Consider the following 16,416-nt stretch of genomic DNA (forward strand, 5'->3'; position numbering starts at 1 on the left):
ATATAATTCAGTCAAAACTAAGGGATCTGTGGTCTTTAGAAGATTTATTGTTTTGTAAAACTACGGGAACCGAGTTTAAAATGTTGAGTGTTATTTTAAGTTAACCCTTTTCCATCCCAGCGTCCGGTTTTCCGGACGTTCGAAAAACATCGCAAAAATCCCCGACGTCCGGTTTTCCGGACGTTCGAAAAACATCGCAAAAATCCCGGCGTCCGTTTTCCGGACGTTATGAAAAAAAATTTTTTTTAATGTTTATTAACTCGGAATATTTATATAAATTATATATAAATTTTCGCAATAAACATATACCGTTATAAAAACATCGATTTATTACGCTATAATTGTTTTATTATTGACAACTTATTTACTTCTTTCTCTTAGTGTTGTGTCATCAACTGTGTTGAATTTTATCAGCAGTATTTGTTTGGGTTTCATTCCAGCTTGTTGTTTGAGAGGGGTAATAACATAAGTATTACAAGTAAACCAAAAATGATAAGGGAGTACAATGACTTTTATGGAGGGATTGATAGAAATGATCAGATGCTATATCATTATTTCAATGAAAGAAAAACCATCAAATTTTGGAAGAAACTTACATTTAATAATTTCTAGAATGCTCTTAAATTTATATACATTGTACAAAAACAACAACAGATAATCCTGTAAGTAGGCTTCAATACATATCAAACTTGGTTGGTGAATTGGACAGTTTAAATAGGCACATGGGAGAGGAGTAGGCCTAGGTACTCATCAAAATGAAGCCAGTAATGCAAACAACGGTGGTACAAAATCATTTTTTGAAAAAATACCAGAAAATAAAGAAAAAAACTGCTGTGTGTGCAGTGCAAAAAGTACAAGAACTGGAAGGAAAAGAAACAAGTTTACTTTTATTTGGGTTAACTGCAAAAAGGGCCTGCACACTAAATGTTATCCTTTCCATAGATGTTTGTAAACAAAAACAAAATTTTATTGACTCGGATGGTAATTTTTAGTTTTTTTATTTTGTTAGGATTAGGAGTTTTTTTTTAGTTAAAAATATGAAATAATTCATTGTTTGCCTATTGACATTCAATATATTTGGTTAGAACTATATGTTATGTAGAAGTGGAACATGATATGCCATATTGTTGTTATAACTGGGGGAAAAAATCCGAACTACAGTGATTTAAAAAAATCCAGAACTTTTTTATTTCTCAACATATCAGTGTGAAGTATGGATTTTTTTGAAGACTGTTAAATGTGGTTTTGTAAAGTGTTATCAATCTTGGTTAAATAATTTTTTTATGCCCATCCACAACGCAACAAAGTAAAAAAATCCTCAAAATATTTTTTAGTAAGTACATATTATTAAAAAAAAGTTATTGTAAATATTTGCATGTCGTTTTATATTTTATTTTATAGTATATATAACATATTTAGGAAGCTAATAACACTTAAACTACTAAAATTGCTTCATAAATAAATTTTTTATGGGTTTTCTAGTAAAATACGACAAAATGAACTAAAAGAGCCTGGGATTTTTGGGTATGTCATTAGTAAAAATACTTAGGATTTTTGGAACAAATTAAAAAAAAGTGTCTGGGATGGAAAGGGTTAAAGAAACGTGATTTTTTTCTAATATATGGAGCTTTCATCCAGCCCTGTTGATTATTTTGGTGCAAATGATTGAAAGATCTGTGTCATCTTTTTTTTGTTTTTGAGTAAAGTGTTTGGTATGGTCGTTACATTTCAGGTCGGTTACCTGGAGAAGTAATTTGACTGTTAATTTTGATTGCAAAGAATCCCTAAATCCTTTATTGTTTTTTGTAAACAGCACATGGAGAATGAAGAGTCGGGGAGGGATGCCATTCAAAACCTGAATGGATACTTGGTTCATGGGTCAGCCATGAAAGTGGAAGCAGCTACCAGCCGGAAGGGACCAAACACACCAACAACAAAGATATTTGTGGGGAACTTGTCCGACAACACCAGAGCTCCCCAGGTCAGAGCCCTGTTTGCTAAGTACGGAACAGTCGTGGAGTGCGACATTGTGCGAAACTACGGATTTGTGGTAAGTTTCTCTATTATACTGTACTTACCAACTTAAGTGTAACTGTACTAGACCTACTCTTGAGAAAAATATCTCAAATGTCTTTTTAACCACACAAGGAGTTAAAATCAATAACTTGTTATATTCATTGTTTGAAAAGAGTAATGTATCCAAACATAAAATGGGCCACAAAAATAATTATTAAAGTATTCAATCTCATAAATTAATATTTATTGATATTTAAAAATCAGAATAATATAAATTAAATTATATGTAAAACTATTTTGTTTTTGTGAAAGTTTTCAAAAGAATGAATAATAATTTATTAAACAATACAGCGTATTAAGCACTCATGAAATGTTTCTTCCAATTTTTTAAAGTTTTTTTGGTAGTTAAAATTACATTTACTGTATTCAATAGTACACCAGAATGTAATAGTACTCCAAAATTTGGTTTCAAAACTAGGCAAAGGTATAATGACAGCTATTACATAGACACTTCACAAAATTTAAAAGGTTATGTTTTCCCTTTATATTACTGAACTAAAAAAAAACTGTACATTTGTTGTTGTGAGAGCGTTAAAGCTTACACTGTCCCCATTCTTTCTTGTTTAGACTGTTGAAAACAAGAACAAACAAGTGTGTGCATAAACAACCGTGACTCAGTTAGTACAGATTAGCTGTGTTTTACAGTCACATCAAATGATACATTTTCTTAAAGTAGAAAAAGTAGTTAAGATATTCAACCTCTTCTTCCAACATACTTATCAACAAGTAAAGAGCTTATGGTGTGTCAGGGTGGCCACCCGACCAGGAAATCTGGAATCTCCCTGTTGAACTGGGAAAATCTAAAAAGTAGTTTTTCTGTCTCTGAGAACGTCAAGAAGTAATTTGCAAGCTCCTTGAATTAGGAGCTGATTAAGCCCAAATATTGTATTTTATATGATGTGATTCGTGAAACTGAAAGAAGATCAACAACACAAACCCAAAGACTGTGATGGCCCACTGCAGATTTGTGGCATTTACACTGCAAATACAGTTGGTGGACAAAAAAACTGTTACCGTTGCATTCGGTGTAAGGGTTAGAAACAAAATTAGGATTGTGTATATGTTTGGTTTGAAATTGGATTTGAGAATCGGAAAATTTTTGATGGTGAAAACCGGGGATTTTGAATAAAAGGTTTTGAGTAGCTTTTCTCTGTATGATATTATCGTGGTACAATAAGTATATTGTAAGAAGGTACAGAAAAATTTAAAACATCCTTTTGATGTACATATTAATTTTTAACTTTTCTAGCATTCCTCTGATATAGTTTAATCATGTAGTCAATTATTTACTAGAACAAACATTGTGTTTTCCAGCATATTGACTCTGCCGATGTCAACAAATGTATTGAGGAATTGAATGGGTCCATGGTAGATGGTCAGCCCATGAAGGTCCAGGTATCCACCAGCAAGGTCCGCCAAAGACCAGGGATGGGCAATCCAGAGCAGTGCTACAGGTTAGTTTTAAGATTTCCATTTTTCACATGAGTAAATGTAGCATTTTTTGTTTGTTTCAAGATTCGTTTCAACTTATAATTGCAACACACTATTTAAATAATAAATTTAAGCCATTTAAAAATACGAGGGACTATTCAGAGAGTAAAGAAACGTTCCCACATGATATTAAATAAAAAATTCCGAGCTGTGATTTTTGTTTTTGTCGGGAAAAAATTGAAAACCAATAGAATTTCATCTGGAACTGTGTGAAGTGTAGAGGAACAATGTAATGACTGAAAGTTCTGTCAGGAAGTGGCTTTTAAGCTTGTTCTGTCAGTTTAAAAAAGTTAAGCTTATGACCTTTATCATTCATATTAAGCTTTATCACCTCTACCTCACAGCCTATTATGGTACCAGTTCCTTTAGTATTTGTTGACAGCGTACTATAATCCATGAATCAAACTTGTAGATGTTTAGCCTTCGACATGCTTGGCTGTGTTTTAATGACGGTTTAATTCCTTAATCTCTGGAGTATGTACATAACCTCATTGTATTTGTTTTTTATAAGGGTTACATTTCCCACTAGGTAATCGTTAATTTTGCCATTACATACAATAATTGTATGATATATGCAGTGGTTCTTGTAGATGTGTCCAGATTTCCCAATTGGTTACTTCAAGAGAGAGTCAAATGGAAATCAGGCTATGTCTTTCTGCCTGTTTTGTATAAAAATATTTTTATTTGAAAGTAAAACATTGAAATTTCGGGGCCATGTTGTGAGTGTTCTTTTTAAGGGGGCACTCCACCCTAGAATTGATGAAAATACCAAAAATGTACAAAATTTTTTCCCCTAGTTTTGTCCCTTGTACTTTTCTGAACAATTTGATATATAACAAATACAGTTCAAATTCTTATAACTTGTTTATTTTATCTATAAATGAAACGCTAAGACTTACTTCAGGCTAGCAGCCATCGCCTTTCTAGGCTGTTTTCCGAAAGTTTGGTTTTCACGTGTTTTCATTTGTTGTGGCAGACATAACTTAAGTTGTATTTGAGATAGCCTTATAAGTTTTTTTATTTGAAAGAGGACATTTCATTCTGCAACCTGTAGTACGGATTTACATTAGTTCCTTCAACAAACATTTTGTTTAAAGTTGCAAAAATAATTTTGTAAAAATATTTTGAACAAAAAGTAAATAATTTTTTTACAGAAATATTTTATATAATTTAGTATCCATACTAGAGGTAGCACAATGAAAATATCCCATTCAACATAAAAAATAAATTATGAGGCTATCTCAAATACAACTTAAGTTATGTTTGCCACAGTAAATCCTAGTTTTATCCGTAAAAAGTTACCCCTATTGGTGGGGGGGGGGGGTGAGGGACCAAAAATTATGGATAAAGTTACCCATAACTAACACTCATATACAAAAGATAAATAATTAATTTTGCTATAAAAATAAAAATAAAAACCATTTTGGGTGGAGTCCCCCCTTAATATAATCTTAAAATGTCTTTTACAGTTTCAAACGGGTGACAATTTTAACTTGCAACACCAATATTGTCATGGAATTAAGAGTTTTACTAATAGATATTGAATTACTAAAGTGTGTACACTGTGCTATATAATCACAAAACCAGTGTCAATAATCTCATGTGCACTCGCATCATAACTGAATCAATTACTTATCCAAATGTTGTATATTATGGCCAAATGTTCTCTGAAAACAATCAGTGGTAGAGAAAGGAATTATAAATTTTATTGTTAGAGGAAGCTGAGTCTGTTTTTCACCTATGTCAGTGTGTATCATTAAAAATACAAATTATTTTATGTTAACAGATGTGGACGTGGAGGTCATTGGTCGAAAGAGTGTCCAAAAACTGGGTAAGCTCATTAGCATGATCTTTTATTACATCATTTATACATGTATTTCCGTTACGTAATTATTTTAGTCCTATGGCAACACATACGTTTACTATGACACAAAAATGCTTTTGTGAGGAGCATCTCTCTTCATTCATGTATGTCAATCAACAAGAAGCTTACAATGTATGTGGGCATTGATATGATTTGTTTTTAATTCCCCATGTAACGAGCAAAAATGATTCTGTTGCCCAATTTCTATTTTATCCTATTTGCAAACTTTTCTTCAAATCTGTTTCTCAAATTAAGTTTGATAATAATAGTTTGAGCATACTTTTGTATGATATTCAAGTCGGGCAGTTCAAGTGGAGTCAATAACATATTATTGATTCAGAAGAAAGTTGTCAGAATATTGGCTGGAGCAGGTTTAGGGACCATTGTTAACTTTAGTTTGTACAGGAAGATATTTTAACTGTATATAGTCTATATTTCAGATGAACTTTGAGTTTAGATGTACCTTATTGTAGGCTAAGTAAGGTAGCCAGTAACTATAAAATTAACTATTAAATGACCATATTTATTACATGTAAATGTGTCTAATGGCAATAAACCATTCTATTCTATTCAGCTCTCTTGTGTTTTTTCGTTTATTTTTCTTATTATAAATATTAAAATTAATATAATTGATTTAGGATCAAATTAAATGTCTGAATTTATTTTATTGTGGTTATTGCAGAATGGGACCAGACCGCTTCCGTGACAGGATGTTTGGTGGACGTGACCCTTACCCTCCACCCCCACCACCTCCGTTCCTGCGTGACAGGATGCTCAGTGGAGGATTTGGAAAGGTAAACATGTCGCTCAGGACTGGTCCGATTTACTAACTTTCTTAGCTCAACCAATTACCTGTTTTTTAACACTACAGTCAACTCCCGATTATCCGCGGGCGGGTTATCCGCTTTGTGCATTATCCGCGATCCGCGCGAACGATAGCCTATGTACTGTACTTACTGTATGCATATTAGTGATAAATGAATTAATAACTAAGTAATAAGTAATATGGCGGAATATTAACTACATAATGTAGCTCTACAACACGTTGAACGACTTATTGAATATTTAGAGGGCGAAGACTTCGGGACAGTTGCAGACGATCTTACATTACGTAAACTTAGATCACAAATTAGGGTTAAGTGCCATAACAAAACAAAACAGAAGAAACTTACTGATTTTTTTAAAGCAAATTAATTTGCAGTTAATCTATCTTCTATATATATAAAAAATGAATGTTTGTATGTTTGTCCTTTATGGAATCGTGAACTATTGGAACCGATCATGATGAAAATTTGTAACGTATAATGTATTTTTCCACGGAGAAGGTTTATAAGCTATGCCCATCCCTTTCCCGATTCAGGATTCCGCCCCACTGGTTACAGAAATACCCATAAGAAATGCATTGCAGCAAACATATGTAAACGTTCTTTTCAAATTTTTAATCAGCTGTTCTTTGTAAACATATATTACACTTATAGTTTTAAAGCATAGAGTAAGCTTAAGAGAAACGACAAATTTTGTTTAAACTGTTTTTGCAATCACTGTTAAACATAGACTTTACTATCCAGATAATACAATTCAAATTTGACGTAAAAATTCACCTTTAACTGCAATATTTATTTAATATAAACCATGCTCATGCTTGATCAGAAGAGTAATGCAGATATCATAATTACTATCTTACGTTGGCTACAAATATAAAGAATGTTTATAAAATCAACCTTAGTTGTTTTTTTTGACAGAAGTATGGTTCTCAAAACTCCGTGTGTGTACATATTCTCTCGATCGAGACAAACAAAGCAAGCTCAATCGTGGCATCGGAGATATAAACTAATTTAATCTAAAAATTTATTATAGTAAAAAAAAAAATTTACTAAGTAATATAAGGACTTCGGTTCTTAAGATTTGCGTGCGAAGCCGTGGGTAACAGCTATGATAGAGGCAGGAATATGGTACATACCTTCATAATACGCCCAAGAGGCTCACGATGGAACGACTATCAATTATCTCAGCAATGTTTAGAATGTGATAGAAAAAGAATAAGTGAATATAGTGTACTGTTTTCAACGGGAAAATTGCATGCGTGCGAAGCCGCGGGCAACTTTTGCAAAAAAATTATTGAAATGCGCAGCAAAGCGCGCCGGGGCCCGCTAGTGTAATATAAAATAGTTTTATTGTTTAGAGTAGGGTATTTACAGAACAGTACTGTATTTTCATTCCCGTCTATGTATATTTTTAGTTAGCTATGATGTACAGTACAGTACTACTAACTTTTAAATTGTTTGTACTCGATACTGTATTAACTGTAGGCTTACGTAACGGTATACAATACCGGTACGTAATTGTTAACTTTGAACTTATTTCCAGCCTTTTAAATGTAATAAAAACTTAGTTATAAGTCATTAAATGTCCTACTTTGCTTATTTTGAGTTTTTCTTTGCCTTTCTTTACGTTATCCGCGGCCGCCAAGCCACCCTATTCCGCGGATAATCGGGAGTTGACTGTACTACCAAACCGTATATGTAATCGAACATATTAGTAACTAGTGTCATCTTTACACTATCAGTTGTGTATTTTGTTATGTGGGTGTCTCCAACAGTGAAGGTATGTTTCAGTGAAGACTGAGTGGGGGGGGACCTATGCACCACTACAGTTTGAAAGTAATTTTTGTACCCACTAAGTGCTCTCAAAACACTCAATTTACACTGATTAAAAAATTGTTTGGTTACTAAGTAGGTTTTTTAATTTTTCCAAAGTTTCTTTTATTTTGTTCTTAATATTTCAAATTTGTTTTAACTGCAAATGATTTTTATAGATCTTACACTTACAGTATTGACATTTTACAGTTTTTTATGTAGTTTTCGCACTAATTTATAGGAAATGTGCACAGTTGAGGAAAGCGCATGTAAAATTATGAAACACAGTGTTTATTTGGCATTTTAAACATAATTATTGATGTAAAATTACAAATTTTCAGTTTTATAAATTTGAGTTCTGTTTCTTTTTGTTCAATTAAAGGGAACTGAAAATTATTTTTTTGTATCTAAAATGAGGTCCATGAGAAAGTGGTTTGTTTACGTACAATTTTGTTGAAAACTTCATAATCCGACATCTAATTTTTGTTTTAGGACAGCTATTACGACCGCTACTATGACAGGCCGAGCAGCCGCTTCGATGAAAGAGATTCGTTTGAGAGGCGTTACCCACCTCTGCCTCCCGCGACCTGGGACCACGACGAGGTGTGACTTCATGCCTCCCCCGCCTTCCATTCCACCTCGAGGCCCGCGTGACTCCATGGCTCTAGGTCTACGTGGTCCAACCCGACTCCTTCGACAGGACCGGTGACTACATGTTCAGCCGGCGCTCCCCCCCCCTCCTTCTACTGATAGATATGGGTAGGTACCAGCAGAAAATGTACAGTTATATCTAGTATTTAGACATAACATTTCTATATAAAAAAATCCTATTTATTTCAACTTATTTTAAATAGGTGAGCAAACTAATATATTTAGCACTATATTTATTAAAATTAAGCTTACCAATTTCCAGAATAGTTTTGCATTTTTTAATCATGATATTACTAAAAGGTTAGCATTCTTAAACATCTTCTTTTTTAATTATAAATTTAAGCAATTTTGTATTCTCCTTAAATAACAAAAGTTAACTCGATTGATCCGAGAATCTGTTAGTACAGCTAAATATTAATTATGAAAGAACGTAAAATATAAATATTGAAAATGGTGTAATAAAGAGTATGTTTCCAATAAGATCAGAGAATAATGACAAAATTTCAATAAAATCTTCAACACTTAAGCTATTTTCTTGTTAAGATTTGAGAGAATCTAAGATGTAGAATCTTGGAGCATTGGAAAAACTAGTTATTGTAGTATCACTAGATAAAGAAATACGACGTTTTCCAATATATAATTTTTTTATTTCGTGCAAGGCCTTTCTGAATCAAAGATTCCATCATCAGGCACTTCACAAATTATCAAATGTTTACATTTTTGTAATAATAATTTTTATAATAACATATGGTAAACAATTTGGATGTATGGTTAGCCAGTATCAAATATTTAATCAGAATTTAATTTTAATTTTTTTATAAATTGAGATGAGAGTAAAACTGAATTTTGAATTGGTCCGTCTTCATTATTGATAATTTTTTCTTGATTTATGGTAATGTATGTAAAATGTTTCCCAAGCATTTAAGTGTGTTGTGTTTGTAACTTCTTTTAATAATCGTAAATTTTTATTAGAGATTGTGTGTCCAGATTCAATACAGTGATTCGCCACAGCAGATTTTTCATTTCTTCCATATTTTATGTGTGCAAAGTGTTCTTTGAATCGTGTTTTAATGTTCCTTTTAGTTTGGCCAATGTACAATTTATCACAGTCGTTGCATTTAAATTTCATAAATTCCTGATTTGTTTTCGAATGTGGTTTTGTCCTTGGGATTTCCTAATATTTGTGATAATTTGTTGTTTGTTTTATAAGTGATAGATTTGTTTGTATGTTTTTTAAAAATTTTCTGCAATTTATTTTGAAATGTTACTGTATGTTGTACAGATGAATTCTTGTTTATTATCTTGAAGTGGTAGTAATGTTGTTTCTAGATTTTCTTAATTTTCTCTTGATTGATTTGTGAAGTATGTTGTCAATAAGTTGTGTGGTGTAACCGTTAAAAATAGCAATATCTTTGATGTAGTTTAACTCTTTGTTGTAGTTATCGATAGATAGTGGAGTATTCAAAAGTCTGTAAATCATTGAGTTGAAACTAGCTCTTTTTTGTTGAGGTTGGATGGTTAGATTCGTTGACAATAAATCTATTTATATGCGTCGGTTTCCTGTAAATGTCAAATTCAAATTTTTGATTGGTTTCTAATTACTAACACATCTAAAAATGGGTATACTATTGTTTTGCTCAATTTCGTATGTAAATTTAATGGTAGGGTAAAACGAATTTAGGGTAGAGATAAAGTTTTGTAGGTTTTCATTTTTATTAAATATTGCGAAGATATCATCAACATATCTTATCCACTTTCTTGGGAAATATTTCATTTTTGTTTTAGCCGTAGTTTCAAAATAACTCATAAATATATTTGCAATGAAGCATGAAAGAGGATTTTCCCATTGCTGTACCATCAATTTGAGTGTAGTATGATTCTTTAAATTGAAAAACGTATTATGATTCATACACAGGGTTTATTAACATGGAATATTCATCAACTATTTCTTTTTGTAAATTTATGGAAGACAACCAATTCAATATTATTTCCATTGTATCTCTAATTGGAACATTAGGATACAGTGAAACTTACGTCAAAGGATATTAGATATTCGTCTTCTTCTATAATAGTGTCTTTAATTGATTGTATAAAATCATATCTATTCTTGACCGAAAATGAAGGAAGAGGTTTTAAATTTTGAAGTGTTCTTGATAACCATTGTGATAAGAAATAGGTTGGAGAGTTTATGTTTGACACTATGGGACGCATTCCATTTCCAGGTTTGTGTATTTTTGGAAGACAATATAATTTGGGAATTGTAGGATTGGGAACTGTAAGTTTTTCTGTATAATTGGTGGTCGATTATATTTTTGCAGTTTTTTAAGGTTTTCCGAAAACAGATTTATTGTTACTTTAGTATAGGGTTTTTTTAAACATTTGCTGTATTGTCCCATTATTTAAAATTGTTTCTACTCTTTCAAAATATTCATCTTTGTCCATAATAACAATAGTATTACTTTTGTCGGCTTTCAAATAAAATACATCCTTTTGTTTTAAACTCTTTACAGTGTAACTGTGTTTATTGAATATTTTATACGAAGATTTTGCTTCATTTTATACTTTTAGAAACAGTAGAATAAATATCAGATCTAATTGCAGTTTTCTTACTCTCATCTAAATTTTGAATGTTACTTTCTACATCTATTATCATATTTTCGTTATCATTCTTACTTTTTAGATTAAAATGTAAACCTTTATTTAAAAGATTCATTTCTTCTTTGGAGAAGCTTTCTGATGACAAGTTACATACCAGTTGTTGATCTTCAAAAAAGCGATTTGTTTTCTTCATAAAGAAGTGGTTTCATTGTCATTCTTAAGTGATTTAAATTTGTTTTCCAATTTTTTGTTGTTTCTTTTTATATTTAAACTCAATACTTTCAAGAATATTAAAGTATTTCTCTTGAAAAATCTCATGATAAATAGGTTGATAAATGTTTAGTTATTTCCAAGTGTAATTCTAAGGCCTGTAACGATAAGTTTTTCTTGCTTAGGAGTAAAGATTTTTTATTTCAAGATTAAAGCCAATTTAATTTTGAATTATATAAGACTTTATCTGTAGTTTTATTTTTGATTGGTATGTTAACTTTAATAAATTTTGGAAAAAACTTTGTTTCTCTTACATTTTCTTAAAAACTGAATGTCTAAATCTAATAACCTTACTTTTTGTTTGTATTTGTGGAGTCTGTTTAGCTCACTGGGCTTGAGTGCCATGTTGAATGTAGAATCTTGGAGCATTGGAAAAACTAGTTATTGTAGTATCACTAGATAAAGAAATACGACGTTTTCCAATATATAATTTTTTTATTTCGTGCAAGGCCTTTCTGAATCAAAGATTCCATCATCAGGCACTTCACAAAATTATCAAATGTTTACATTTTTGTAATAATAATTTTATAATAACATATGGTAAACAATTTGGATGTATGGTTAGCCAGTATCAAATATTTAATCAGAATTTAATTTTAATTTTTTTATAAATTGAGATGAGAGTAAAACTGAATTTTGAATTGGGTCCGTCTTCATTATTGATAATTTTTTCTTGATTTATGGTAATGTAAAATGTTTCCCAAGCATTTAAGTGTGTTGTGTTTGTAACTTCTTTTAATAATCGTAAATTTTTATTAGAGATTGTGTGTCCAGATTCAATACAGTGATTCGCCACAGCAGATTTTTCATTTCTTCCATATTTTATGTGTGCAAAGTGTTCTTTGAATCGTGTTTTAATGTTCCTTTTAGTTTGGCCAATGTACAATTTATCACAGTCGTTGCATTTAATTTCATAAATTCCTGATTTGTTTTCGAATGTGGTTTTGTCCTTGGGATTTCCTAATATTTGTGATAATTTGTTGTTTGTTTTATAAGTGATAGATTTGTTTTGTATGTTTTTTTAAAAAATTTTCTGCAATTTATTTGAAATGTTACTGTATGTTGTACAGATGAATTCTTGTTTTATTATCTTGAAGTGGTAGTAATGTTGTTCTAGATTTTCTTAATTTTCTCTTGATTGATTTGTGAAGTATGTTGTCAATAAGTTGTTGTGTGTTGTTTGTAACAGATTCCTGATGATGGAATCTTTGATTCAGAAAGGCCTTGCACGAAATAAAAAATTATATATTGGAAAACGTCGTATTTCTTTATCTAGTGATACTACAATTAAGAATCTAAGATGATAATATTTTATAATATCAATAAAAATACATAAGCTCATGGTCTATATAAAGCTCTACATATAAGCAATATTTTAACGTAACAAAAACACTCTTTAACTTAAAAGAGATCAATTTCAGTTACTTCACTTTAGTAATAAATAAAATGGTGACCATGTGACATGAGCCCTGTTAAAGTAAATTATTTATTTACAGCCACCTCTATGATGATTATACAAGAGATTCATATGATGATCGCAGGTAAGTAATGAGTTAATTCTATTTAAATATTTGTTCTTGTGACACTAACACGTGTTTGTACAGAAACTTTGTTTTTTAAAGTATCTTTCTCTTTTAATACACTCTGAATTTTACTAGATAGTGGGATTTGAGCTTGGGGTCTTCTGTGTGAAGTTTAAATGACAGTGAGAAGTACAAATACAAATGGAAATTGCTATTACATATTTAAAAAACGGGCTGTAATGAAATGATCTGGTGTATTTTTCCATAAGAACAACGTTTAAACCTCATGCACTTTTAACCTTTCAAGATTCTTTTTTGAATAACTTATAAAAACGTATTTTAAACACTCAAAATTGTTGTTTGGATGCATAATAATCACATCTATAGAAAAAGAAATCTCCCATAATTCTATGACTAAAAATAGTCATAAATGTGCATGAGGTTTAATTTTGTTTTATGGAGAAATGCTCAAGGACATTTCACTACAGCCGGCTCTTAAATCTGTTTACTTAATAAGCTGATTTTAATGAACAATTTTATATCGAGGAGAAGGATAATAAACATATAATGTTATACATTATTAACCCTTTGAGGATTAAGGGCAGATCAGCTGCTGTCCTGTTATAATGCCGGCAATAAGAATCTAAAATTTATATAAACTCTCGTATTTATTTAATACTTTGAGTGCGAATTCCGCAATGTTGCAAAATGCTGAAACTCCTGAAGGATGCGGTTTATGTATTTTACAAAATTTATGTTTTCATTTTAGCGTATTATGCAATTACTAATTTTATGTTGTAATCGCGTTGTACATAATTTGACGTTAATTGTATTGTTAGTAACATATTCACTAGAATGTATTTCATCAGCTGGTTTACAACAGCTGCTTGACTTGCACTGTTTTTTCTTTTTTTTCTTTTTTTTTTATTGTCGTGGATTCACTAAAAAATGTCTTAACTTTGATTAAAAAATATACTTATTTTATCATTACACTGTTTTGTATATAAATAACAATTTCTAAAATATTTTACAAAGAAATTAATTTGCTTCCTTTGCATAAAAAATTACCTGTAAAATTGTGTTCTTTTTTTACTTTCACGGTGAGTTAGTAAAACATGTTTTTATTTTAGTATCTAACTTAATACAAATTTTTTAGTTTTGTTTAAAATAAAATTAGAAACCAAATGGATGGTTTTCTACGGTTAAATTATTTTTTATTCCATCCTTAAAATGCTTAAACTACGTTTTAAAAACTTTTTGTCTTATTTACATACAAATTTAAAAAATATATATGAGGGTGGTCTGAAAAGTTACCGCCCTTATATACTTATTTATGCTTGCTGGTATTTTCTTCTCATTAAGTATGTTAGATCTAAATATTTAAGAGAATAAAACAATTATGACAAATATTATTAAATTGATGATTTTTTAATACTATTTTAAAACATCTATTTTTGCTTATCTTTTTTCATGAGAGTGTAAGTAGTTTTGGTATTTTCAAAAAATAACTTTATAAAATATTAGATCTCAAAGGGTTATAAAAAAAGACCACAAGAATGAAACACAATGTCGATTCTGTTTATTTTCCTTTTTTTGCCAAAACTTCATTAAAAATATTTTTGTTTCTGTAATTTGTTCAGTATTATTTCACGTTTCACACAGACACTTGCTGCTTCAGATAGTACTCAATTGTGTTGTGTTATTAACAACTTCTCCATCATTTTATGGGAATTTGTGTTATTTTTTGCTCAGACAAAATGATACCAACAGTTGTGTAGCTCACACACAATACATTTAAGCGGACTCTCTTTCAATTTCATGTTAGGATTTTATCAAAAACATGACTTTACCATCATCTAACTTGTCATATTCATTTGATTTCAAAACATTAACATAAATAAAATTGTAAGATATTATTGAGTTTCTATTGATAAAACTGAATTTTGATATGAATTCAAAATTCAGTTTTTTATCTGAATTTTGAATCCAGATATTTTCAGAATTTTTAATCTAACTAGTCAAATTATTTATAATACTAGTACTAATAATAAAACTACAGTTTTGCAACGTCACCCTAAAATCAATTTTAATAAAGCTCTTTCTTATTTTTTAATGTCTGACAGTGTACGAACACTGTGCTTACATACATGTTGTTTTCAATAAACAGATAGGTTCTTGGTTAATCTCATAATTAACATTCTTGTGAAAACTAATTTAAAAATTGGCTATGTGCAAATATGTGAAATTGAGCCACTTGCTTGAGCTTTTTAGTGTGTGTTTGTTTGCTAGAAGCTGCTTCCACGTAGTGTTAAATCTGGACTTTTATCAGAATTCGTGGTAAAAGTTAAAAAAAAGAACAATTTAAAACATTAACTACACGGAGGATGTGTGAGACAAATGTGATGTAATTAAAAATTGATGTTCAGTTCTAATAAGTAGTATATGAATTTTCTTAACCGCTAAAACAATTTTTTTTATTTTTTAGAAAATCTCAAGAACTCAAAATCTAACTCTTGCTTCTTTAATAGCCTCTATCTGCAACAAAACAAAATTATGAACCATTTCTTTTTGTATAAGCAAATATATGGGGCTTGAAAACTTAAATATGTAAATTCTTATTAATAGCTGTCATCTTATACCATATTTTATCGAGCATTTCTAATCCAACTGTCAGATTTACTTTTCTAGTTCATTCAACTTTGAAACACCTGTTAAATAATTGTCTTGCTCTACATTCTTTTGGACAAATTTGAGAACATTATTGCTTGCTCTTTTCCAATGCTGATCTTGTTGTATGTTATACATTAAATGCACAAGGTTATACTTTACATCTAATCAATGTCTGTTTGGTGAGTATTGTAGGTAGAATTTTGCGAATGTTAACATCTCTAACGAATGTTTGGAATTTATAAAACATCATTTAACCCTTATAACGTCACAGACGCTGTATGGCGCATAGACAAACTATCTCCAAACGGCAAAGACGCGGTACGGCGCATCGATACAAAACTGTGTCTATAGCAAATTTAAGTTCCTTTTAAATCCGATCAATGTCACTAACGGTATGCATCAACCATGTGTGTGGGTTATTGACCTATGTCAAGCGTCAAAATATAGCTGTCGCGTTACATTGTTTGAAACAATAGACGCGGTGTCTAGACACTCTCCCGCCACACGGCACAGACGCCCTACAGCTCGCGCGCTTTTGTTTGCAGTTTGGCTTCAGGTAGTGCGTGTCTAACCATCGCTGAGTCGGTTTCCTTCGTCGGGTTTTTTCTGTTTATATATGGTTTTTATTTATTTTTAA

The 16,416-nt window shown here is 30.8% G+C and overlaps 1 protein-coding gene across 1 annotated transcript in view; it reads left to right on the forward strand.

Moving 5' to 3' along the window:
- The window catches only part of LOC124363162 (RNA-binding protein lark-like), an 11,891-nt gene extending 3,200 nt beyond the window's left edge, over positions 1–8,691 (forward strand). Inside the window, exons 2-6 of the mRNA XM_046818305.1 lie at positions 1,814–2,050; positions 3,391–3,530; positions 5,354–5,398; positions 6,114–6,225; positions 8,560–8,691. Of these exons, the coding sequence (XP_046674261.1) occupies positions 1,817–2,050; positions 3,391–3,530; positions 5,354–5,398; positions 6,114–6,225; positions 8,560–8,676 (648 nt within the window). The 5' untranslated portion in view covers positions 1,814–1,816 and the 3' untranslated portion in view covers positions 8,677–8,691. The remainder of the gene's footprint in view (positions 1–1,813; positions 2,051–3,390; positions 3,531–5,353; positions 5,399–6,113; positions 6,226–8,559) is intronic.
- The last annotated feature ends 7,725 nt before the right edge of the window (positions 8,692–16,416 follow it).

This window comes from Homalodisca vitripennis, chromosome 5, assembly GCF_021130785.1.
Source record: "Homalodisca vitripennis isolate AUS2020 chromosome 5, UT_GWSS_2.1, whole genome shotgun sequence".
Classification (NCBI taxonomy): Eukaryota; Metazoa; Arthropoda; class Insecta; order Hemiptera; family Cicadellidae; genus Homalodisca; species Homalodisca vitripennis.